At 47.0% G+C, this 24,622-nt stretch overlaps 1 protein-coding gene across 5 annotated transcripts in view; it reads right to left on the reverse strand.

The window, feature by feature from the left end:
• Window positions 1-24,394, reverse strand: part of Pecam1 (platelet and endothelial cell adhesion molecule 1) — a 54,021-nt gene extending 29,627 nt beyond the window's left edge. For 3 of the 5 annotated variants that reach the window (XM_051179266.1, XM_051179262.1, XM_051179256.1), the window contains exons 1-7: window positions 24,194-24,388; window positions 24,074-24,100; window positions 9,227-9,520; window positions 6,231-6,533; window positions 4,797-5,072; window positions 2,023-2,271; window positions 14-289 (exon numbers count right to left, since the gene is read on the reverse strand). In XM_051179266.1, coding sequence (XP_051035223.1) covers window positions 14-289; window positions 2,023-2,271; window positions 4,797-5,072; window positions 6,231-6,533; window positions 9,227-9,520; window positions 24,074-24,100; window positions 24,194-24,257 — 1,489 coding nt within the window. In that variant the 5' untranslated portion in view covers window positions 24,258-24,388. Of the gene's footprint in view, window positions 1-13; window positions 290-2,022; window positions 2,272-4,796; window positions 5,073-6,230; window positions 6,534-9,226; window positions 9,521-24,073; window positions 24,101-24,193 lie in introns of all 5 variants that reach the window. The other 2 variants (XM_051179276.1, XM_051179273.1) reach the window with 2 other exon arrangements.
• Window positions 24,395-24,622: the final 228 nt, after the last annotated feature.

The following is a 24,622-nucleotide window of genomic DNA, read 5'->3' on the forward strand; positions in this document are numbered from 1 at the left end:
CACGCAGGCTTACCTATCACCTTGACCCTCAGGATCTCGCTGTGCAAATCAGGGTGGGAATGGCAATTACTCGCCATGCACTGGTACTCCACATCTTTGAGGGGCTTATCTGTGAATGCTGCCGGGTCATTGGACTTCATCTTGAGCTCCAGGAAGACATTTGTGGCTTTTATAAGGTGGTAAGTGACAGGTGTAGTTCCATTTATTGACTGGCAGCTGATGGTTATGGCATGTCCTTTTATGACCTCAGCCTTGGCATCATGAAATATCCTAGGCTTAGACAGCATTTCTAGGACAAACGAGAAAAACAATCCAAATAAAACAGCAACCCAGACCAGGACTTTCCTTTCGCAGATTCTGGGCTTGGCTTTCTCCATGGAGATCATGATTTCAAATTCCTACCTGTCTGCCTGATTTACCTTTAAGGGGGACCTGTAAGGTTACCAGGCAATGCCTGTCTATGGGTGTGCATTCAGAAACAAGGGAGAAAATGAACTCTTGTCGATGGGGATGTAGCCCAGTGGTAGAGCATTTGCCGAGCATGTGTAAGGTCTCAAGTTCGATTCCCAGCACTAGGGTAAGTGGCGGCAAGAAGAGCTTTGTGAGGCCAGCCAGGGCTACACAGTGAGACCTTGTGTCAAAATATCGAACACAATTTTAAAATAACCTAATTTCTGTTAGCAAAATAATGATATAATAGCTAGGTATGATGGAATAGACCTGCAATTCCACACCTGGGAGGGCAGGCAGGGAGAGCGCAAGTTCGAGGCTAGCCTGGGCTACATAGTAAACCCTGTCCTGTCTCAAAGGAGAAGGGGAAGAAGGAGGAGTGTGGAGAATGAGGAGGAAGGGAGAAGAGGGAGTAATAAGGGAACGGGGTGGAAGAAGCAGGTTTGGTGGCACCTGCCTGCCTGTAGGTCCACTGGCCAGGTGTGGTGGCTTATGCATGATGTGGGTGCTCTACAAGGACAGCAAGTGCCCATAAACACTGAATAATCTCTCCGGGCCCCTTGTGTGTTTGTTTTTTTTTTTTTTACACAAAAGTCTTGCCCTATAAACCAAGGTTGTATATTGGGTTTACAGCAATTTTCCTGTCTTACTGCTGGGATTAATGGAATGTACCACCATACCTAGAGTCTCCCCCCCCCCACTTCCAAAGACAGGGTTTCTCTGTGTAGCCCTGGCTGTCCTGGACTCACTCTGTAGACCAGGATGGCCTTGAACTCAGAGATCCGCCTGCCTCTGCCTCCCGAGTGCTAGGATCCAAGGCCTGTACCACCACTGCTCATTTCCTTTTTAAACACAAGGTCTTTTATGTTGGGAGTCAGGGAGGATTGAGACAGGTCCTTGCTATGTAGTTCAGGCTGGCCTTGAATTCACAACAATCTCAATCTCAACTTCCTGAGTGTCAGCATTATAGTTATGTACCACTAGGCCTCCTAAGCAGGTCTTATACGTACACACAAGCCCGAGCAGTTTGGCTCTACACTGTATTCTCCGGACATCCAGGGTGTGGATGTGTTTCTTCCCTGACCTGAGAGTGGGTGCCCACTTCCAGGGTTAGAGCCCTCCCAATCCCAAGGCCATGGCGGCAGCCGTCACAAAAGCCTTTAATGTGGTTGGCCCATCTCTCTTCTACTCTCCAGTCGGGGATGCACACTCATTTTGTTAGACTCTATTTTCCTTTAAAATGTTTTTATACATTTATTTATGTGTGTGTGTATCTTGCACATGCACATGCATGCGCTCACATACACATACATAATGAATGTGGATATGGAGGTCAGAGGGTAACTCGTAGGAGTTGTTTCTCTGCTGCTACCATGTGGGTCACAGGGACTGAACTCAGGTCATCAGGCTTGGCAGCAAGCACCTTTACCCAATAAGCCATTTTGCTGGTCTTTCCTGGAATTCTCTACTTGCCTGAATCTGGTCAGCCTTTGAGACCACACTGGGGACAGCCATCCTCTCCTTGCTCCTACTCCGAGCACTGTGTATGTGAGGTGCTGGGAACATACTCACCGCACACCTTTATGGGTACCGGGTTGCTCCTCTTGACCACTCTGCCGATGCCTGCAGTACAGCTATACACCCCGCTGTCCCTGTTATCAGCAATCTTGCTGAAATTCTGATCCTGAGACAAGACCATATTTTCCTTCTGGATGGTGAAGTTGGCTACAGGTATGCCCGGGACAGAGCAAAATAGATCCAAAATCTTCCCTTGGTCCAGTTGACGGGAGGAGAATTCCAACGTCGGCTTGGGAAACAGCTCTGAAGAACATTAAGTGGGAAGAGGAGAGATATGGTTACCTCCTCAATCCACTGCCTGGAGATGCTTGTGGTCCAGCTACTTTCAGCAGAATCAACCTCCACCAGCCTGCTCCTCACATACTTGATGGTTATGGTTTTCAAGAGTCAGGGCTCACTCTGAATGTGAGCTCTTATTGTAGGTTCTTCTTGCATTTCAGTCTACCAGGATTCACTCATCCATCTGTTCATCCATTTATTGAGACAGGGTCTCAAGTAGCCTAGGTTGGCCTTGAACTAATTAAGTAGCCAAGGATGACCTTGAACACCTGATCCTCCTAGCTCTGCCTCTCAGGTGTTGGGAATACAGATGTGCACTACCATGCCTGGCTTCCTCAAGTGTTGACCGTAAGGAAGACCCTTGGCTGGACATTGGGAAGATAACAGTGCCCACAACACAGTCCAACTTCAAAGAACTCCTCCCTAATGCTCAATTCAGGAATAGTGTTAGCAGTAGAGCGAGGCCACAGAGAGGAAACTGAACTTCACCATGGGAGAATTAAGGGACCAGTTCTGGAAGGAAGTTTTCCTAGGTGGCTGACTAGAGAAAAAGTATACTAGATAGCATTTGGAAGTTCATTATGGCTGGAAGAAACTGCCATAGCTGGCCTGTTTGTATCTGAAGTTCTCAAAGGCAAAGCTTTCTTTCTTTCTTTCTTTCTTTCTTTCTTTCTTTCTTTCTTTCTTTCTTTCTTTTCTATTTTAAAGATTATTTACTTATCTATTTGACATGCACTGGTGTTTTTCCTGTATATACTATTTGTGAAGGTGTCAGATCCCCTGGAACTGGAGTTACAGACAGTTGTGAGTTGTCATGTGGGTTCTGGGAACTGAACCTGGGTCCTCTGGAAGGGCAGCCAGTGCTCTTGCTCTTAACCCCCTGAGCCATTTCTCTACCCTAGCTCTCCATTCTTAATAACCAGCCCAGCACACAGAATGTGTCCAGTATATATAATGAACTGATAGTTTTTCCTCTCTAGAAAAGGATGTATACCTTATCAAAAGCACTCCAAACATCTGTTATTATCAATAATCTATGCATGCTAGGAGTAATGCAGTGTGCCTTTGATGCCAGCACTCAGGGGCAGAGGAAGGCAGACCTTTGTGTGTTCTAGGCCAGGCTGGTCTACATAGGGAATTCCAGGGCTACGTGATGGGAATGTCTTATAACTAAATAAATAGCTCACTAAGTTGCTAGCACATGACACCACACCCTACAACAAGAGGATCCACTATAATGTGGTAATCCCTCAATTGGCCAGTTGACAGCCTGCCTACCTGTAAGACCTGGGGGACAGTGGCTGTGACTTATGCTCAGAGCTTAACACTTAGGGGTCTAGAGGAAGTTACTGAATGAATGGGTGAACTCCTGTATAAATGAATGGAGAACCTAGAAGAGGTGACCTTGTCCTTGAAACCACTCTAACCCAAGGCTCAGCCTGGCCCTCCACCTAATGACAGTGCTAGATTCCTTCCTCTCTGGCTGGGAGTTAAGGATATAGCACTGAACATAAGAGTGAAGGCCTCTGCCCTCAGCAGCTAACATTCTTGGCTGAATACACACAGCAAACAAGATTAAGTACAAGATAGTTTTTTGTTGTTTTTTTTTGTTTTGTTTTGTTTTGTTTTGTTTTTTCAAGACCGGTTTCTCTGTAGCTTTGGAGGGTGTCCTCTTGTAGACTAGGCTGGTCTCGAACTCACAGAGATCTGCCTGCCTCTGCCTCCTGAGTGCTGGAATTAAAGGTGTGCACCACTATGTCCACTAAAAAATCTTTTAGAAAAAGGGTTTGGGCTGGAATGTGAGCTCAACATTTAAGAGCACTGGCTACTCTTGAGGAGGATCCAGGTTTGATTCCCAGCACCCAAATGGTGACTCACAACTCCAGTCCTAGGGCGGTCTGCTCCCTCTTCTGCCTTCACGGGCACCAAGCTTACGAGTGAAGTGCAGACCTACATGTAGGCAAAACATCCATACACAAAATAAAAGAAAAAATTTAAAAAGCCCATGAAGATGAGTTTGGCAGAGAAGAAAGATATAAACCTATAGAGATATTAGCTAACACTCATTAAATGCAGACCTAGCTGTCTTATTTAAACATTGTGACAGTCCTATAAGATAATTACCATCATATCCCATTGTATCTCACACAGTAGAGGCAGGTTCAAGGGTTTGGCCCAGAAGTATTGGTATTGGGTCAATGCCAGCACATGATCACTCAGCCTCCACAGCCAATTGCTGTATGTTGACTCTCCCACAAGCCCCAACGCCCGGACTAAACACACCCAAGACAATCAGGGGCAGAAAAGGCATCATTGTCCACCTTGGATTACAATACACAGTACTACTAGATAGCCCAGGTTAGCCTTGAGTTCATGATCCTCCTGCCTCAGCCTCCCAAATGCTGGCATTATAGACATGAGGAACTACATCCAGCCACAATTGCCATTTGAGCCCACCACTTGCCAAACTTCTCCCTCAGCAGCCCTACCTGTTATGTTGACCATGATGCTGCTGACCTTGGAGATTCGGCTAGATTCCACTTTGCAGGTATAATGGCCACTATTCTCCACCATGGCCATGACTGAGTAGACAGCCTCATTGTTCTGTTTGGAAGTAGCCACAATAGCCTTGTCCTTTTGGATTATAATTTCTGGAAATTCCCGGACCAAGTGTGTCACTTGAACTGTGCACTTAATGTAGAGCTGTTCTCCTTCTGTGATCATTCCAGGAGGCTGGATTTGAAACTTGGGAGTAGAGAAGGACTCTACAAGAAAGTAGACAATAAGCCAATTGGACTCAGGTTCAAACCTGGGTACTTCCTACTCTGATATTTGTGTGGGAGGAGCTGTGTGTGTGTGTGTGTGTGTGTGTGAACTACATGCATACTTGCTGTCTATGAACCCCAGAAGAGGGCATCACATGCCTGGAACTGGTTGTGAGCTGTCGAGTGAATGCTAGGGATCCAACCCAGGTCCTCTGGAAGAGCAGTGTGCATAACCACTGAGCCTCTCTCCAGCCCTGGTTGCCTTTTTTTTTTTTTTGAGTCAGGATCTCTAATTGGCTTGGGGCTCAATAACTAGGTGTAGGCTGAGTAACCATGGAGTCTCGGGAATCTGTCTGTCTCTGGCTCCCTGGGGCTGCGATACAAGTGTGCACCACTATACCCAGCTTAACCTACGCTTGCCGACCAAGCTATCTCCCTAGTCCTTTTGGCTCTTTTGGCTCCTCTCTTCTCACTAGCCCCTCCGTGGATGGATTCAGGTTCTCCTAAATGCTAATCAAATGTCCCAGCACTTAGCCATATCTCTGTTCTCTCTTTCATTTTTATTTGGAGACAGGGTCTCACTAAGTTGCCCAGACTGGCCTTGAACTTGTTCTATAGCTGAACTTTCTATAGCATTGAACTTTTAATCCTCCCACCTCACTCTCCTGAGTGCGTGGAAATTCTAGTTCTGTACTGTCACACCCAGCTTCCATTCCTCTTTCTCTAGCTTATTTCTTTTTAATTAATTCTATTTATTTATTTGGCTTTGGGGAGAAAGAGTCTCACAGCCCAGGGGCTAGTCTTGAACTCCTGATCCTCCTGCCTTTGCCTTACCAGGGCTGGGATTACAGTCTGTGTACAGGTTTTAAGTTCTGAGAGCAGCCACCCCAAAAGAAGGCTCAGCTTTTCTGATTCTGGGGTCCTTTTCACTACATGTAACCCTGTCGGCACAGGGTGTAAGGAGAAGCCGGGTGGTGGTAGCGGTTGCCTTTAGTCCCAGCACTCGGGAGGCAGAGGCAGGTGGATGTCTGTAAGTTAGGGGCCAGCCTGGTCTACAGAGCGAGTTCCAGGGCAGCCTCCAAAGTCACACAAAGAAACCCTGTCTTGAAAAAGCAAACCAAACAAAAGAAAAGAGTGTGAGGAGAGCAGGATTCTGACCCTGCACGGTAACGTATTCACTCCGGATGGATTCAGACGTCTGCATTTCGATCCCGGACATGATCCCAGCTAGACAGCGAAACACTAGCACATGGTCCTGCTCCTCGATGAGGAAATCTATTTGCACAAAATTCTGGGTCGAAGTCTTCTGTCTAGTTTGCTTCACGACTTTTGTATCCAGTTCTACTTTTTCAATCGTAAAATATATCGGTGGCTGTTCTTCCTTCACAGAACAAGTGACTGTCACAACTCCACCTTCTGTCACCTCCTTTTTGTCCAGTGTCACTACGGGGTTGGGAACACCTTTGGGAGGATGAGAAAGTACAGTTAGGATCAGTCCTCACAATGGCCCGGTCTCCCTTGTCTGTCACGGTGGCTGATCAGCCAGGGGCTTTTTATTTCTGAACACTCAGCCCCATGCCCCGGGTAATCACTGGGCATGTGAGTGTCTGGCACTGTACTGGGTACATTAAAAATATAATTAGTAGAGTGGTGTCCGAATGTGGTGCAATTAGATTACAAACTGGTACAGATCAAAAAGAAAAAAGCTGGGCGTGATGACACATACCTTCCATCCCAGCTCTTGGGAAGTAGAGACAGGCAGATTTCTTTGAGTTTAAGGCCAGTCTGGTCTATGAGTTCCAGGACAGCCTACATAGTAAAACCTTGTCTCTAATTTTTTTAAGTCAGTTTATAATATTACTACAGCTAGTGTTTTAAGTGCGTGCGTGCGTGCGTGCGTGTGTGTGTGTGTGTGTGTGTGTGTGTGTGTGTGTGTGTGTGTAGGCCAAAGGCAATGATGAACATCTTCCTCAGTTGCTCTTCACCTTACTTTTTGACATGGATCTCTCATTGAACTTGGATCTCATTGATTCAACTAGGATGTCTGCCTGCCTCACACACCCCAGGATCCTCTTGTCTGTCCACCTCAGGGATCCTCCTGTCTGCCCATCTCCCCCGACCCCCAGGGATCTCCCTGTCTGCACCCCCAGGGATCCTCCTGTCTATGCACCCACACAGCTCTAGAAATAAGGTACATGCCATGCCTGGCTTTTCACATGGGTACTCAGGATTGCACTCAGGTCTTTTGTTTGAGTGGAAAGCATTTTACAGACTGAGTCATCTTCCCAGATAACTGATGGGAGATGCGATTCAGTAAATATATTTCTCATACTGGTTAATGAATAAAGCACTGTTGGCCAATAGGAAAGCAAGATAGGAGGGACTAGGAGACAAGGAGGAGAGAGGAAGTAGGGAGGAGGAGTCAACATAGAGAGTCTGGAGAAAGCAGATCCGCCAGACGCCTCTCCCCGGTAAGATAAGACCACATGGAAATACATAGAAATGGGTTAATAATTAAGACAGAGCTAGCCGGTAAGAAACTAGTACCCGGCCAACAGCATTATATCTAATACAGAGTCTCTGTGTGTTAATTGGGGCTGGTGCGGCGGCGGGACAAGACCAAGCGGCAGGAGGAAAAACCTTTCTCCTTACAGATAACTGTTTATAATCTATTGAATATCTACTATAAGGCATTCACCCAGGATATAGAAACTAAGCCAAATATAATCTCTCTTCAAATTTCATAGCCCCAAAGAGTGGGATAGATGTGTGGGAAACAGTCATGTGTTTCCTACTAACTCAGATACAGCCTGACAAATGCCATTAAGTGATGTCATCCCACGAATAGAGATAATTTACACAGACTAAGGTGGCATAACATCACTAGGCAAAACATCTCACGGGCCTACTATTGTCTGTGTTCTTTGTCATTGACTGGAGCGTTATACATCATTCAGCGTGTACATGGTCCACCAGTGGGCTGGAAACTGTGCACCCCACCTACGGGATGCCTTTAACCAACCATATCCCTGATGGCCTTGTTGCCATCGCTTCACTAATGAGGACTCCAGAGTGTAATGTCTTTATTACATTTTATTTATTATTTGTTAATGTTGTGTGTGGTCCCAAGAGTGCTAGGGTGGAGGTCAGAGGACCCTATGGGACTTTTGGGAATCAGTTTTTCCACCATGTGGTTCAGGGGATTGAACTCAGGTCATTAGGCTTGACAGCAGACCCTCTAAACCACCTCTGTAGCCCCTGGTTCTGGAGTTTGGAATGGCTAATGGACTTGCCCAGACGGTAACCCAGGCAGAGAGACTACACAGTCTAGTATCTTGTTTGTTTGTTTATTGAGACAGGATTTTCTCTATGTGATAGCCCTGTCTTTCTTGGAACTTGCTTTGTAGACCAGCCTGGCTTTGAACTCAGAGATCCACCAGCCTCTGCCTCCTGAGTGCTGGGATTAAAGGTGTGTGCCATTACTCTAGGCTCAAAGTGGCATAGCACAGTGGCTTTCCTGCAAATAGACATTGATGAGGACAGAGGGGCACAAATACTTTTAGCACTGGCACCCTAAGAGAAATCAACTCAGTTGAGCAACTGCTAGAGAAGAAACTCGGTATCTGGGTGTGGGGTGCATGTCTGTGGGAAACCCCAGTGTGCAGAGGAGCACATGTCTGTTACCCCAGTGTGCAGAGAAGCACATGTCTGTTACCCCAGTATGCAGGGGAGCACATGTCTTTACCCCAGTGTGCAGGGGGAGCACCTGTTTGTAATCCCAGTGTGTGTGTGGGGCACATATGTCTGTGACCCCAGTGTGCAGGAGACTGAGGCAGAAGGGTTGTTCCTAGATCTTAGTGAGGCCAGCTGGGCTGTCAGGAGATTGTGCTTCAGAGGACTGGGGAGAAAAAAAACAAGCCTTTGAGTAGAGTCCTGAGGAAAGAAGGGAGTGCGTAGTCTGTGAGATAAGGAGGGGGCCACACGTGGGAACAGAACCCAAAAGGAAGGGAGTGTTTTTAAAGCCTGTGTTTTCAGGTTAGGAGAAAGCCAGGTAGCGAGTGGGAAGGATGATGAGGGATGGACAGATAAACCAGTGTGACTGCTCCTTCTGGGACACTGTTCATGCCTGGCCAGGTATAAACCCCAGGACTCACCTTTCACCAACACCTGGTATTCAGGAGTGGTTTTCTCCTTGTTGTTCAGGATCACCGTGCATTTGTACCTCCCTGAGTGGAAGATCCGAGCCTGGGAAATGAAGAAACTCTCTGTGTGCTCCCTGGAGGAGACGTTGTGCACCAGTATGTCATCCTTATAGAACAGCACCTGGTGCTGAGGCCTGACTTGCGAGGTGGTACTGATATCCACAAGGCACAGCAGGGTCAGGTTGTGCCCGTTCGGTACCTCCCAGGACGGCAGGCTTTCCATGTGGATGCTGTTAAAGGTGAAAGCTAAAGGCAAAGCAGATATTGTTACCATAGAAACAGCATCATCCAGAGGTGGACACACGCGCGCGCGCGCACACACACACACCACATATATATCACAGGTGTACACACTAAGTCTTCCAAAAAAAAAAAAATTCATAGCAGGGCAGTAGTGGCACATGCTTTTAATCTCTGTGAGTTTGATCTACAGATTGAGTGCCAGGAAAGCCAGGGCTACACAAAGAAATCCTGTCTCAAAATAACAAACAATAAAGAATTCATACGTTCTTTTGACAGATGTACAGGAGAGTGGCCAGAAAGCAAGACGCACAATGTGGTATCCAGTAGTTGCTTAATAAACAGTGAATCTCCATTCTAAAGTCAGACATGCCCAGGGATGCTCCACCCTCGCCCAGACCTCATGGGGCCAGCATAGTTCTAGCTGTTCCTTTCTTTCCTCTCCCCCACATTCCTTTCACTCCCTTTTCCTCTCTCTTCCTTATTCCCTCCCCCCGTTTCCCTCTCTCTTCCTTCCTTTCTCTATCGTTCTCTCTATCTCTCTCTTTTCTCACTTAAAATGTTTTCACTAATAACTATTTTCAAGACACTGTGGAAAAAACAGAGCACATTACACAAAACTGAGATACAGAACTGGTCGGATGTGGGGGCTAACATCTGTCAATCCCAGCATTTGGAAGACTGGGGCAGGAGGACGGCTGTGAGTTCAAGGCCAGCCCAGGTCCAGAAGTGAGACTGTCTCAAGTGAGATGGCACCTCAAGTAAAATAAATAAATAAATGAGAGAGAGAGAGAGAGAGAGAGAGAGAGAGAGAGAGAGCAGTAGGACTATAGCAAGTCCAAGGCCAGTCTAGGTTACATAGTTGTGGAGAACCCCAGAGCAAAGTTAGCATCTTAACAGCCATCTTTCCTACTACTCTCTTAGATTCTAACATACTGTAATTTTCCGTTCCCCTATGACTGTTCTCCTGTTAAGCATATGATGCAGCCTGACCCTTCAAAAGTCCCAGCTGCAGGCTTGTCATATAGCACATTATCTTATAGCAGAACACCTGCATCCGGCTTGGAAGGACGTTCTGCCTCCCTCACACCCTCCCTTTGGCCCATTCCCTCATTTCTCCACTACTTAAACCCTGTGGTTATATTCAATAAACGAGACTTGATCAGAACACTGTCTTGTCTCCATCTCTCGAGACTCTTGTCCCCTCATTCTCACTCCCTCCCTCAGGGTCCCCGACCCCGAGGGCCAGGACACATAGTGAGTGTCAGCCAAGCCAAGGAAATTCCAAAATCTCAATAAATAAACAGTTGTATTGAGGGAGTGCCGGGGATGCACCTCAGGGGTGGGGCACCTGCCTAGCATGTGCAATGACCTGGGTTCGATCCTACTACCACAACAAAAATGTGTATTGAGTCTGGAGATATATATAGCTCAGAGACAGTGTCCGTAGGTATGGGTTCAGAAAGCCCATTAGGGAAAAAACAAGCTTTAAAAAAATAGTCATTACCCAAAATAGACACCTACCAGTAAAACCCCTTAAGTGTGGCCAGCTAGTGCTTGCCCTTTAGAGTTCAGAGGTGCCGGCAGATGAGGAAAACTTGAAACCACTTCTCTCTCTCTCTCTCTCTTTTAAGTTGCAGTTTCTGTTTGGTGTGTGTGTGTGTGTGTGTGTGTGTGTGTGTGTGTGTGTGTTTTGTTTTCAAGACAGGGTTTTTCTGTGTAGCAGCTCACTTTGTAGACCAGGCTGGCTTCAAACTCACTGAGATCCATGTGCCTCTGCCTCCTGAGTGCTGGGATTAGAGGTGTGAGCCACCACGCCCAGCCTTAGTTCTCTAGCTCATACAGCTGGGATAACTGAAATTTTGTTCCTCTTGTCTCCACCTCCTAAGTCAGTGGCTCCCAACCTTTCTAATACGTTAATACAGTTCCTCATGTTGTGGTGATCCCAACCATAAAATCATTTTCGTTGCTACTTCATAACTGTAATTTTACTACTTTAAACTGTAGTAAATCCTCATATGCAAGATATCTGATCACCGAAAAACAGTTGTCTGACCCTCAGGGGGGTTGTGACTTACAGGTTGAGAACTACTGTCCTAAATGACGGGACTATGTTCTGTTTACAGAGACATAGATAAAGGCAAAACCCTCTTACACATAAAATAAATAAACCTTAAAAAAGTCTGGAGACAATTTTTTAAAAGACAATTTTAAAGTTGAGCATAGTGGCCGGCTCATACCTGTAACCCTGACTAGGAAACTGAGGCAGGAGGCCCCTTGTGAATTAGAGACATACATGCATACACAAGTCCCTGGTTCTGTCTCTGGCCTGTTTACACAGAGATGGCATGCCTCACACCACATGCAGGTTGATACCTGCAAGCCTGGAAGCTGATCAGGGTAAACCAAAATGTATGTGGCTAAGAGAGATTTGGAGACTAGAGACGGTGTTGGAAGACACAGGAATTGTGGTGGTCTGAGTGAAAATGGCCCCATATGCTCACGGGGAGTGGCACTTTTGGGAGATATGGCCTTATTGGAACAGGTGTGACATTTTTGGAGGATGTGTATCACTGGGGTTGAGTTTTGAGATCTCAGATGCTCCAGCCAGGCCTGGTAGCTTACTCTTTCTTCCTGCTGCCTGTGGATTCAGATGTCGCGTTCCCAGTGACCTCTCCAGTATCGGGTCTGCCTGCGTGTCGCCATACTTGGCCATGCTGGTAATGGACTAAACCTCTGAACTGTAAGCCACCCCCATTACATGCTCTTCTTCATAAGAGTTGCTGTGGTTTACTGAGGGTGGGAGGCAGAGAGGGTTGGAGCTCTGTGAGTTTGAGACCAGCCTGGTCTACAGAGTGAGTTCCAGGACAGCCTCTAAAACTACACAGAGAAACCCTGTCTCCAAAAAACAAAAAACAATAAAAAACAAACAAACAAAAACAAGAGTAGCCATGGTCAGGGTGTCTCCTCATAGTCACAAAACCCTAACTAAGATAAGTACAGAGAGTCATGCCAGCTAAATAGGGTCTTGTGACTTAGACGAAGCCCCCTAAAAGCTCAATTCTTACCAGATTCCCTGGTGAGAGGAAAATATCCACAGATCATGACTACCATGTATATTACATGATAGTCTACATGTCTGTATTGTCACCAGGAAAAAGTCGCCAGGAATCAGCACAGGTGCTATGTCAGACCCATTGAGGGAAGGAATCTGGGCCGAATTCTGTTCCCTCGACAGATTCACACATTAATCCTATCCTCCAGTCTTGTAGAATATGTCTGTGTGTGCACCTCAGACATGTACTGAGGCCATTAAATTCAATTAAAATGAGGCCAGTAGTGTGGGCTCTAATCCACTGGATCTGTGATCCCCCGTGAAGACTTAGGGACTCTGGGGTAGTAGCTCATGCCAGTATATGGTAGCTAAGGCAAGAGGATTGCTTTAAGTTTGAGATCAGTCTGGCTTCATACTGGATCCTAGAAAGAAAAGGCAGAGAGAGGCAGCCATCCAGGACCAAGAGAGACTGCAGAAGCCAGATTTGTCAACACTTTGATTTGGAGTTGCAGAAGCAATACTTTCTTCCCTTCGTTTCACCCAGTCCATGGTGTTTGCTGTGTTAGCCTAAGCAGACAGATGGAGCCACACATGGTGGCACACCCCCATGGACACAGCACTTAGGAGACTGAGGCAAGATTATTGCTGTGAGTTCAAGACACAGCTCAGGTGATAGGATGTTTGCTCAGCATGCGTAAAGCCCTGGTACAATCTCCACCAAGCCCGGTGACCCAAGTTCAATCCTAGAACCCACATGGTGGACAGACCCTGCTCCATCAAGTTAGCTGATCTTCACATGTGTACAGTGGCTTGCTCCTCCCAATTAATTAAAAAAAATTAAAGAAGAAACTAAAACCTGTCTCAACACACACACACACCACCACATACACATAAACACACATACCACACACACACCACACATATACCACATACACATAAACACACACATACACACACACACTCACACACACATATGCACGCACGCACTCACACACACCACATACCACACACACACACACCACATACCACACACACACCACACACACCACACATATACCACATACACATAAACACACAAACACACACACACATGCACTCACACACACATGCATGCACTCACACACACAAGTACACACGCACTTACATACTAGCTTGGCATTATGGTACACATCCTTAAAATGCTTGCACTCAGGAGGCAGAGTCATGTGAGTTGGCCAGCCTGGTCTACATGACAAGCCCCATGCCAAGCCAGTGATAAGAGTAAGACCCTGTCTAAAACTGAAAGACCTTAGATAAATAATCCCCAGATGGACCAACACCCGGCCAAGAACATATTGTGGTTTTTCTTGGAACATATACAACCCTTACCGTAGTTTGACCTTATGCTAATGAAAGAATGCCAATATAGCCAATCATGTTATGCCTAATGTATCTATGCTAACTTGTGGTTATGCCCTATAAAAGGAGCCTTGATACCTTGCTGGCCACAGCAGCCTTCCTTGGAGATGCCTGTTTGCACAAACTCCAGGGGCTAGCCCACCTGAGTAGTTAGACCCCAAACCCAGGGTCTAACAAAACAAACAACCCAATGCCCACCCCCACGAAAACCCAACATTCACAAAATTGTCTTATAGAGAGGCAAAGAATATAGTTCCACTTGCTTGGCATGTGTGAGGCCTGGGTCTGCCTCTAGCTCCAGGAGAAAAACAACAACCACAATAGTGTCTGGGAGCTGGAATCCCAGGGTTGGACAAAGTTCCCCCAGAGAAGCATTGCTGACCCATTTTTAGGCTCACAATCCACCAATGGATTGTGTTTGTTTCCCTTTGGGAGTCTCCAAAATCCTCTAACTTCCAGTGAACTGAGCAGAATGGTACCAGGCTCTTGGGAGACACAGGGAGGAAGATCAGGAGCTCAAGGTCAGTGTGGGCTACTTAGCAAGTCTGAGGCTAACCTGGGCTATATATTGAGACCCTGTCTCAATAAACAAAACAAAACAAAAACAAAAACACATAAAGCAAGGGCTGAGGCTCAGTGAGTAAAATTCCAGGACAGCCAGGGCTGCATAGTGAGACCCTGTTTCAAAAAACAGCGGGGTTGGGGGGGGGGGGCGGATAACTAACCGGAAGTTCCCATGTCTATCTAATTCCTCAAAGTGGAGCCGGCCCTCCATGCCCTGCTTGCTTCTTCATGAAGGTTTTAGGGTGTAACGTGGATATAAATAGGGAAAAGATGAAATTAAAATAACTCTTCACAGTAAATTTTCATACTTAATAAAAAAAAAACAACAGGAAATTCAGAAACGCTCTAGTGAAATATATAAATTGCAAAATTCTCAGGACTTGACCTCTTTCTGAAACCCTGTCTTGGAAAACAAAAGAAAGAGAGAGAGAGAGACAGACAGATAGACAGACAGACAGACTTGACTTCCTATCAGGAACTGAACAGCCATGGATCACCTCCGCCTTGGGCAGGGCAGTCAGTGACTCGGTTCTATAGAGAGCGAAGACCCTGAAGTTTGACCCTCCTGCCTCTACCTCCCAGGTGCTGGCTTACAGACAGGGGGTTGGTTTATGAGGTGCCGAGGAGTTTGAACACTCCAGGCAGGCACTCTACCCTCAGAGGTACAGAATCTGTCTCAGTGCCAGGCAAAACACTTGGGAAATGGTAGCTTCTGTCTGCCACGGAATAAATGAGAGTTTTAAAGTCTCATCTCTTCTCTATTTCTAGAGGTTAATTTCATGAGGAACGATCTTGATTGTCCTAACCGGGGATGCAGCTTAGCAGTAGACCATATGCCTAGCATGTGTAAGGTCCTAGGTTCAATCCTCAGGGACTGACAGAAGTAAATCTGCTCCCAGAGCTGTTCACACTGATGTGTGGTCTCCACCCTAATTCTGAGCATCCTGAACAAGCTGCCCACTGGGGCCACCCAGGCCTCAGGCTGGGCTAAGGTACCAAGTGTGGAAAGATAGGCATGTTCTCACCACAGGCTGCGTATCCATAGCCCTTAGTTGGGTGGAGTTGGAAGCTTTCATTACTATTATTATTATTATTAATTTCAAGGCAGGGTTTCTCTGTGTACCCTGGCTGTCCTGGAACTTGTTCTGTGGACCAGGCTGGCCTGGAACTCACAGAGATCCACCTGCTTCTGCTTTCCCAAGTGCTGGGATCAAAGGGGTGCATGTAGCACTAAGCCCGGCTAATTGGGAGGTTTTGTTTTGTTTTTCTGTAGGCTTTCTGCTTCTATAGGTTGAGAAGGGAATGTGAATGCACACACTCCCTGGGAATTTTTTTTCTTGGTTGTTGGAAATTCCTTTTGAATGCTCAGCACGCACTCTCCCACCCAACCTCACCTCATTCCCCTGCCTCTGTATTTTTATCTTGGACAATGACTGAGACAGGATGCTGTGGTACTAAAGGGATCTGGGCCTTATTTCCTCCTTCACGCCATTCATGGCAAATACTGCAGGAGCCTTTCCAGGCCAGGCACTGCCCCCACTGTTCAGTAGTTGAGGTTCTCTCTCTCTCTCTCTCTCTCTCTCTCTCTCTCTGTGTGTGTGTGTGTGTGTGTCTCACACACACACAAATAATACATGCAAAAAAAAATTAAATTTAGGCTGGAGAGATGGCTCAGTGGTTAAGAGCTCTGGCTGCTCTTCCAGAGGTCCTGAGTTCAGTCCCAGCAACTACATGGTGGCTCACAACCATCTGTAATGAGATCTGGTGCCCTCTTCCGGCAATCACATGCAGGCAGAACACTGTATACATAACAAATGAATCTTTAAAAAAATTTTTTTAAGTTAAAATCAAACAAAATATTACATACTATTTATTGTCCCTTTGTTAAAATTTTTTATCATTTGTATGAGTGTATGCTTGTGTATGGGTTTATGTACATTGATGCAATGCCTACAGAGGCTAAAGGACCCTTGGAGCTGGAGTTAGACAATTGTAAATTGTCCAACACGGGTGCTAGGAGCCCAACTCCTGTCCTCTGCAAAAGCAGTAAGCATGAGCCATCTTCTCTCCAGCCTTTTCATCCAACCTGGCCAGTTAATCACCTGGAATCTACAGGAATTGCCAGGAGTGCCTCCTCTCCAGGAAATCTGCTCCACCTAAAGCAGGAGAGGGCTAAGATAAGAAATGTCTTCTTCTTAGAAGTCTCCTGCCTGTGGCAGCTGCTTGCAGCCACTAGCAGAGTTCACCATTTGGCCCTTGTAAATGTCCCTTCTCTTCTATTTCCTTTTCCCCCAGATACTGATCAAAGTCTGGGCTTTCCGGTGCCCTGAGCTTTCTCACTCAGTCTCTGATGCTCATCCTCAGCTGCTCTACCATGCTGCTGCCTGCTAACCCCCTCCGCCATTGCAAAAGGTATGGTTCTCTCTCTTCTCCATTTCCCTGAAGTCTCATAGCTAGGCTACTCTGTTGTTTTTCTTTCAGATACTAATAAAACTGTCCTCAAGCTTAAAAAAACAAAAACAAAACAAAACAAACAAAACAAAACAAAACAGTGTTTCAACAACGGGGCACAAACCTTTTATCCCACCACTTGAGAGGTAGAGGTAGGTGAATCTCTGCGAGTTCAAGGCCAGCCTGGTCTACAGAGTGAGTGGCTGGACAGCCAGGGCTACACAGAGAAACAGGAAAGAAAGGAAGAAAGAAAGAAAGAATGAATGAAAGAAAGAAAGGAAGGAAGGAAGGAAGAACGAACGAACGAAAGAAAGAAAGAGGAAGGGAAGGAAGAAAAGTTCAAAGCAAATTCAACAAAAGCTCCAAGTGTGGCTTTTTTTGAGACAGGGATTCACTATGTAGCCCTGGCTGGCATGGGACTCTGTAGGTAGACTAGGCTGGCTTTGAATTCACAGAGACCCACCTGTCTTGTCTCTACCTCTGAGTGCTGGGATTAAGGTATGCGCCATCATGCTTGTAGTGAGACTGGTGTCTCTCATCAAGGCTAAGTTCTCTAGCACACATCCACTTTTCTCTAACACATGGCCACTTGTGCAATATTCACCAGGCTCACTGGAAGGAACTTTATATTGCCAGCCAGCCAGCAGGAGCACTGCAGGAGGGCAGTGGGTGGGGAACATTGCAGAAAACTTAAGGAACCAGGTGTCCTGACCCACATCTCTAATCCGAGCACTCAGGAGGCAGAGACAGGTGGGCTACAGAGAGGCCAGTCTGGTCTACAGTTCCAGAAGATTCAATGCTCTCTTCTGGCCTCCATGGGCACTACACACACATGCTTCACAGACCTACTTGGAGGCAAAGTACATAAAATTATGTTTAAATAATAAAATGAAAATAGGGTTGTTGAGCCAGGCAGTGGTGGCACACAACTTTAATCCCAGCACTTGGGAGGCAGAGACAGGTGGATCTCTCAGTTCCAGGCCAGCCTGGTCTACAGAGTGAGTTCCAGTATAGCCAGGGCTACACAGAGAAACCCCGTCTCAAAAAACAACAAAAAGATACAATGTCAAATACTAAAATAATGGGGCCTCCTTCCTGAATGGAGGCCCCTAGGCAAGACGAGCCCCACCTCTGCCCCAGCCAGCCACCTGGTTCTCAACCTGGAAATGACTCAGAGTTGGGAAGGAGGAGGCAGGCGCTACCCACTATTGTCAGGAAAATTACAAAGCTCCTAGAATCTCGAGTCCCCGAGGAACTTCTGTGTTATCAGAAAACACGCTGACCCATCTGTGCGCTCTCAAGCAACTCCCAGTCCACTTCAAGTTCCCATCCATGTGACATTTATCCAACACCTGTGCCTGCTACAGAACCGTCCAGGGAAAGTAAGAAATTACCCCTGCTGTCTGAGACACTGCAGGCTGGTGGGTAGCTGGCTAGAGTTTGGTCATGTCACTCAGTTATGTCAATGATGCAGAGAGGAACGGCTTGCTCAAGAGAGCGCAAGGACATGCGTAGTGTGCAGGACATGCGTGTCCCCTGGGACTTCCTCGGCTGGGCCAGTGGCAGGCTAGCCACTGTTCTCCAGAACAGCATGTATCAGGGCTCAAGGACATGAGAAACCTGTGTAGTCTGAGCATGGCAGTTCTGGGAGGGAAGCAGAATGTGGGAAAGACGGGTCAGGTAGGTCAGGATGGGGATGCGTGTTCTACAAAGATCACTGAGGCCTCAGACTCCATGGCAACCTGGGGTGGTTCAGATGAAGTGGCTGAGGCTGAATCAAAAGGCACACAGGACAATCAAGGGGGCCAAAGAGACCAAAGAGGCTGCATTTCTAGACTGATAAAATATTCTACAACTACACAGTGCTGTAAATGCTCTAAATGTCACTAATAGTACATCTAAAAGTCTGGCAAAGTAACTCACACCTTTGATACCAGCATCAGGAGGTGGAGGAAGGCAGATCTCTGTGAGTTCCAGGCCACCCTGGTCTACATAGCAAGTCCCAGGCCAGCCAGGGCTACAGAGTGAGAGCCTGCTTCAAAAATATATAAATAAATGAACTTGTAAAGAATAAAATTTAGATTATTTATATTTTACCACGGTTTTTAAATGCCTAACCTGGTTGAATACAGAAAAGTAGAAGCCAGCTTCCTGGCTACAGAAAATGCCAGGTTAAAGCTAAGACAGGAAACAAAACCTTAGTGCTGAGGGAAAGTCTGAAGGCCTGGCATGCTGACGAGGAAGACTGGCTATGGGAAGATTGTAATCAGGAGCTCCAGAGAAGGAGTGGGTGTGGGGTGGAACCTAGATTCAGACCCAAGGCAGAGTCCGGTCTCCCCTATGCTATGCATGTGGAAGAGGGTTTTACTAAGACAGGAAATCCTAGGTCAGAGAAGCCAGATCTCGGGTATGATCTTTAGTCAAGGGCAGCAAAGTTCTGGGATGAATAGACTTGATATCAGGTGATCTTCGGTGATTCCTCCTTAGGGAGCAGAGATTCCAGGCCAGGAGGCCGTGGAAGGAGGAAGTGGAGACAGGCCATTAAAACCAGCCTCAAAGTCCCACAAGAATGGAAGCCCCTGGGGGTGGGGGGCAGCAGGGGTCTGGAGGGGTGGGGGTGGGTAGTTTATACATGATCGAGTTGGGTTTTTCTTTTTTTTTTTTTTTTTTTTCTTCCCTGAAACAATAGCCACCAATTGGGTTTGTCTATGTAGAGAAAGGAACCGGAAGTAGAGATTCTTGGAGTGAGAAAGAAGACAGGAATAGTCTTTATGGTGAGGGAGGGGATGGGCTCGGGCCAAGGTGGCCCACAGGGGCCCTGGTCAGCCTACAGGATGGACCTGTGCTTTGAAGCCAGGAGAGGAGTCAGCAGGATGGGTGGGGAGGCCGATTAGCCATCGCTCAGGGTTGGGCGGGGAGCCCAGGGAGTTCCCTCCAGGCCCGATGTTTCTAGATCAAGATGGAGCTGAAGTCATCTCCTAAAATGAACAGAGGCAGGCTGCAGAGGATGAGAGCTAGAGATAGACCGGAGGCCTGAGATAGAAGGAGGGACAAGGACCAAGTTTGGCTGGGACCTGACTTGTGGCGTGGGCAAGGCGGAACAAACTAGTGAGACATGTGTCTCACGTATGCCACTTGGGAGACCTGGGAGGTGGAGCTTGGCTTGCTTAGCCTTAGCGTTGACCCTGCCTAGCTGGGTCTCAGTTGCTCGTATAGTAAAACGAAGCAGGGGTCTGAGGGGGTACTCTGAGGAGAGTCCTCATCCCACAGTCTTCCTTGGAGAAATAAAACGACATTCTCTGGGACCGGCTGGTGCCAACTTTAACTCTTAATGTTCCCCACTGACTTTTGTTCTGGGTCTTTGCAGTCGGCTGAGTTTCATTGTGGCCTCTTGAATGGACCCTTCTCTAGCTGCTGCCCTTTCTACATTGCCCCTTCCGCCAGCTCAAAACTAACCCTAAAAGCAGTTTCAGGTGACTGCTGAAGGGGGATCCAGCCGGACTGAAGTCGGTCTTGCATCAGCTAACTTTGCCTTCTCACCAGTTCTCAACCTAAGAGAAATTTCAGGTCAGCTTAACATCCCTCAGGACCAACTCCCTTCTCTGGCTGCTGTAACGCTCTACAACTAAATCTGGTGACGGCTGTGGGTGGGGTGTGTGTCCGCCTCTGAGGATGATGTTGCTTCCACACCATCAAATCCCAAATGGTTTGAGATGGGACCCAAAGACACAGGTACCGGCCAAAAATTCTACCATGAGCCTTCTGCTTTGGGTGGGCTTTTATTTCCTTCCCACTCCGGCGTCCCTCACAGTCAGTGCTTTCTGGTTTAGTATCCTCATACTCATATTTTTACCCGGTTACTGAGTATTTTACCCTCTGAACTTCCCCCTCTATCTCAAAGAGTGTTTCTATGTAACAACCCCCTACCCCACTCCCATGGCCCTGACCCTACAACAGATACAACTCAGCCAACTGACCAATCAGGTTAAGGAAGACCTACCTGATCACCCTACCAAATCAAACCCCTGGCTGCAGGGATTCTCTGAAGCACAGAGGGCTAGACTTAATGACCGCCAAAAAGAGAGGTACCTGTGCCTCCCTAGGGGAAGGATGGCTGTTTTCATTCAAACCAGCATGGAAATGCTAAACAACTCATGGAAAGAATCAAACATGGAGAAAAAGTCCCTGCCTTTTCAGCTGTCTCTTCCAACAAAGACTACAAGCTTACGCCTCCCAGAGAATCACTCCATTCTTCATGGCCAAAAACTATATATACCAGCCACTCACTGTTCTTCATGCAAGGGACTTCAGCCTGCTCCTTTCCACCACTGAGACCATCGTCGTCTCCAGCTGGAAGAAGCTCCCTGACACCCCCCCCCCCACTACAATCTTCCTCCCTTCTTTTTACCCTCTGTTTTGTTTTGTTTTTTTGTTGTTGTTGTTTTGTTTTTCAAGACAGGTTTTCTCTGTGGCTTTGGAGGCTGTCCTAGAACTCGCTCTGTAGACCAGGCTGGCCTCAAACTCAGAGACCCGCCTGCCTCTGCCTCCCAAGTGCTGGGATTAAAGGCATGTGCCACCAATGCCCAGTGAGTTAGGATATATTGTATAATAGCCTCAGGTCATGAGGACTTGAGTTAGGCTGCCCTGAGCAATAGCCCCTAGCCATCAAGAATGGCTCAGTCCTAGCCCGCCGGTTTCACTCCATCTGCAGAAACAGTATGTCTGGGTATCAAAAGAACCCATTCCGCTTCCAGTCCAACCACAAAAATAAATAAATAAATAAATCACTGTAACTTCCTGGTAGACACACACATGCACGCGTGCGCGCGCGCGCGCGCACACACACACACACACACACACACACACACACACACACACACACCCCAGCCCCAATAAGCATGTTCAGTCTTTATCCCTCAGAAAGGTTGAGGCCCCACGCTGTTCCAATAAGCAGTCCCAGCCCACTGTCGGCCTCTCTGGCTCATTTTTCTTACAGCTGGTGACATCTGAAGCAGAGAAAGAGGGAAGGAGCAGTGGGCAATAGGCTATGGAATCTTGAGGAGCAAGAACCCTCTAGGGTTGGCAGAGCAGAATCCAGGCAAGACACAGGGGAGGGCAGGGGTGTATGTAGTTCAGTTGGTAGAGTGCTGGCCTAGCACGCTTAATGCCCTGGTTTTGGTCCCCAGCACTGCATAACCCTGGTGTGATGTGTGCCTATAATCCCAGCCCTTAGGAGACAAAGGCAAGGCGACCAGAAAGTCAATGTCACCTTTAGCTACATAGTGAGTTTGAGGTGCATGACAGCCTGTGTATGAAAGAGAGACAGAGACAGAGAGAGGGGACATGGCCGGGTGGGGAATAAATGGGACAGAAGTTTAAATTGTAAAGGTGGGCTAGGAGTGAACACCCTTGTCATTTACTAACCCCTGTAAACAGGGCAAGCAAGTCATCTCCTCCACTCCAATCTCAGCCTTAGCCCACTCCATGCCACAGGGTCTGTGGACCATGTGTTTTACAGCAAAGGGGAAAGGGCCCAAGAAACAACGCGAAATCGGACTTAAAGATGAGTGATGCCGGGGTGGTGACGCACAGCTGTGATCCCAGCACTAGGAGGTTGAGGCAAGAGAATTTAGAGTTCAAAGGGCAGCGTGGGCTACACAGTGAGTTCAAGCCTACCTTAGGCTACAATGTGAGGCTCCTGTCTCAAACCAGACCTAGCAAAGCAAAGCAAAAGACAGAGACAGACAGACATCTGGGTCTTAGGTAGTGGAGATCTGATGGTAGGTTCTGACAACCCCTGGCTTTTCAGGCTGAGTCATGTCTTTCTGAGGCTCAGCAACCCCATCCGTAAGTGGGGATGGCTTGAAGATAACACACTGTTTACCTCCACAAGCTTCTAAGGGAGCCAGACACCTACGCAGGTACAGACTGACCAGAGACTTATGGACCACAGTCCTCCCCATCCTGGGGCCACAGTTCCATCCTTGGCTCAACACAGTAGCATCATGTATGTATGTCAGCTCAAAAGAGCTATAGGGGTGGGTGAGCCTGCAACCCAGGGTCCTTACTGCAACCCCGAAGTGACTTTGAACTGCCAGAGAATTTAACCTGTGGCCTTTTTCCTGGGCTGGGCTGGGCTGAGCCCTTCCTTCAGAATCCCAGATCAAGCAGAACAAAACCCTATACTGAAATTTCAGAGTGGATGATGGGTCAGATTTTAAGACAGAACCCTTCCCCATGTGCAGGTAGAGAAGCTCTCAGCTACAAATACCCTTGTGGGTAGAAGAGGAGATATGGCCTTCCCCTTTAATATCCTAGGAGAAAGGGAGTCCCAACATCCATTTTATAATCAGTGCCTTGGCCTTCATGAGTGTGTCAAGTCAGCTGTGTCTCATTTATAAACCAAAACAATTTTTTAAAAAGTTTTTGATTTTGGGGAGTTGGTTTTGTTTTGCTTCAGGCAGGAGCTCATATAGCCTGGGCTTCCCTCAAACTTGCTGTGTAACCAAGGCTTGCCTTGACTACTGGTCCTTCTGTGTCTGCCTCCCAAGAGCTGGGATCACAGACACCAAACCCAATCCAAAATAGAAGATCTTGGAAATGTAGTGTGATGTAAAAACAAACAATTTAAGATAGAAAGACTGCAAACAAATAATGGAGCATTGGATTTTTAAAAAATGATCTCCCCGCTGGTCAGTGGTGGTGCACACTTTTAATCCCATCACTCAGAGGCAGGGACAGGCAGATCTTCATGAGTTCAAGGCTAGCCTGGTCTACAGAGTGAGTTCCAGGACAGCCAAGACTATTATTACACAGAGAAATCCCATCTCAAAGAAAAAAAATCATCTGCCCAATTACAACAAATAGCAACCCACCAAGATCTAAGACTATGTCCTGGAACAATCTCCTACTCCATGTTTTGAAAACACACTCTTGAAGACTTACAACATTTTGTTCTATAAGCCTCTTTATAAAAATCCTTTGAAATATTTTTCTCAGTCATTACAAATACCAACTCTAAGCAGTCTGACAAGCTGAGAATCTCAGAAAAGACACCAAACACAAAGCTACATAAAAACATCAGGACTTACAGTTCTCCTGAGCCTGAAGGCTTGAATCTGGAAGAGACAAGGAGGGGTGGGAAGAAATCTGTTTATTTCACTAACTTCAAGTCTCATGAAACTAAAGAGAAAAGTAAGTTAAAAACTTACAGAGAAGAAGTGTAAGCAGGACAGCCTGGTGCATCTTGCTGACTGAGGCCCACCTCAGCTGCATCCTGAGAGGAAGATTCTCTCAGACCCAGTCTCACACTTAGTTCTGCCTTCTGGCCATACCTTGGGGGCAGAATTCTCTTCTCCGTCACAGACCAGAAATCCGCTGTGTGAAAAGCAGAAACTACTCTGGTGGCTTCTCCAGAAGCCCACAGAGAGACCAGCTCTGGTACTGGTCAGGTAATGGTGGCCATAGCTGGAAACAGAACAATGAGGTCTGGGCTGGCCTGATATCTCCTCAGGAAATGACTGGCCTTCCGGAGGGACCACAGAATCCAGTGGCTTTGTCTAGAAGAGGAGAAAACAAAAAGCCAGAAGTGACATTTGCCTAAGAGTTCTTGAGTCTCTTGCCTCATCTGGGTTTGGGGA

The sequence above is a fragment of the Phodopus roborovskii genome, unplaced genomic scaffold (genome assembly GCF_943737965.1).
Source record: "Phodopus roborovskii unplaced genomic scaffold, PHOROB, whole genome shotgun sequence".
Taxonomy (NCBI): Eukaryota; Metazoa; Chordata; class Mammalia; order Rodentia; family Cricetidae; genus Phodopus; species Phodopus roborovskii.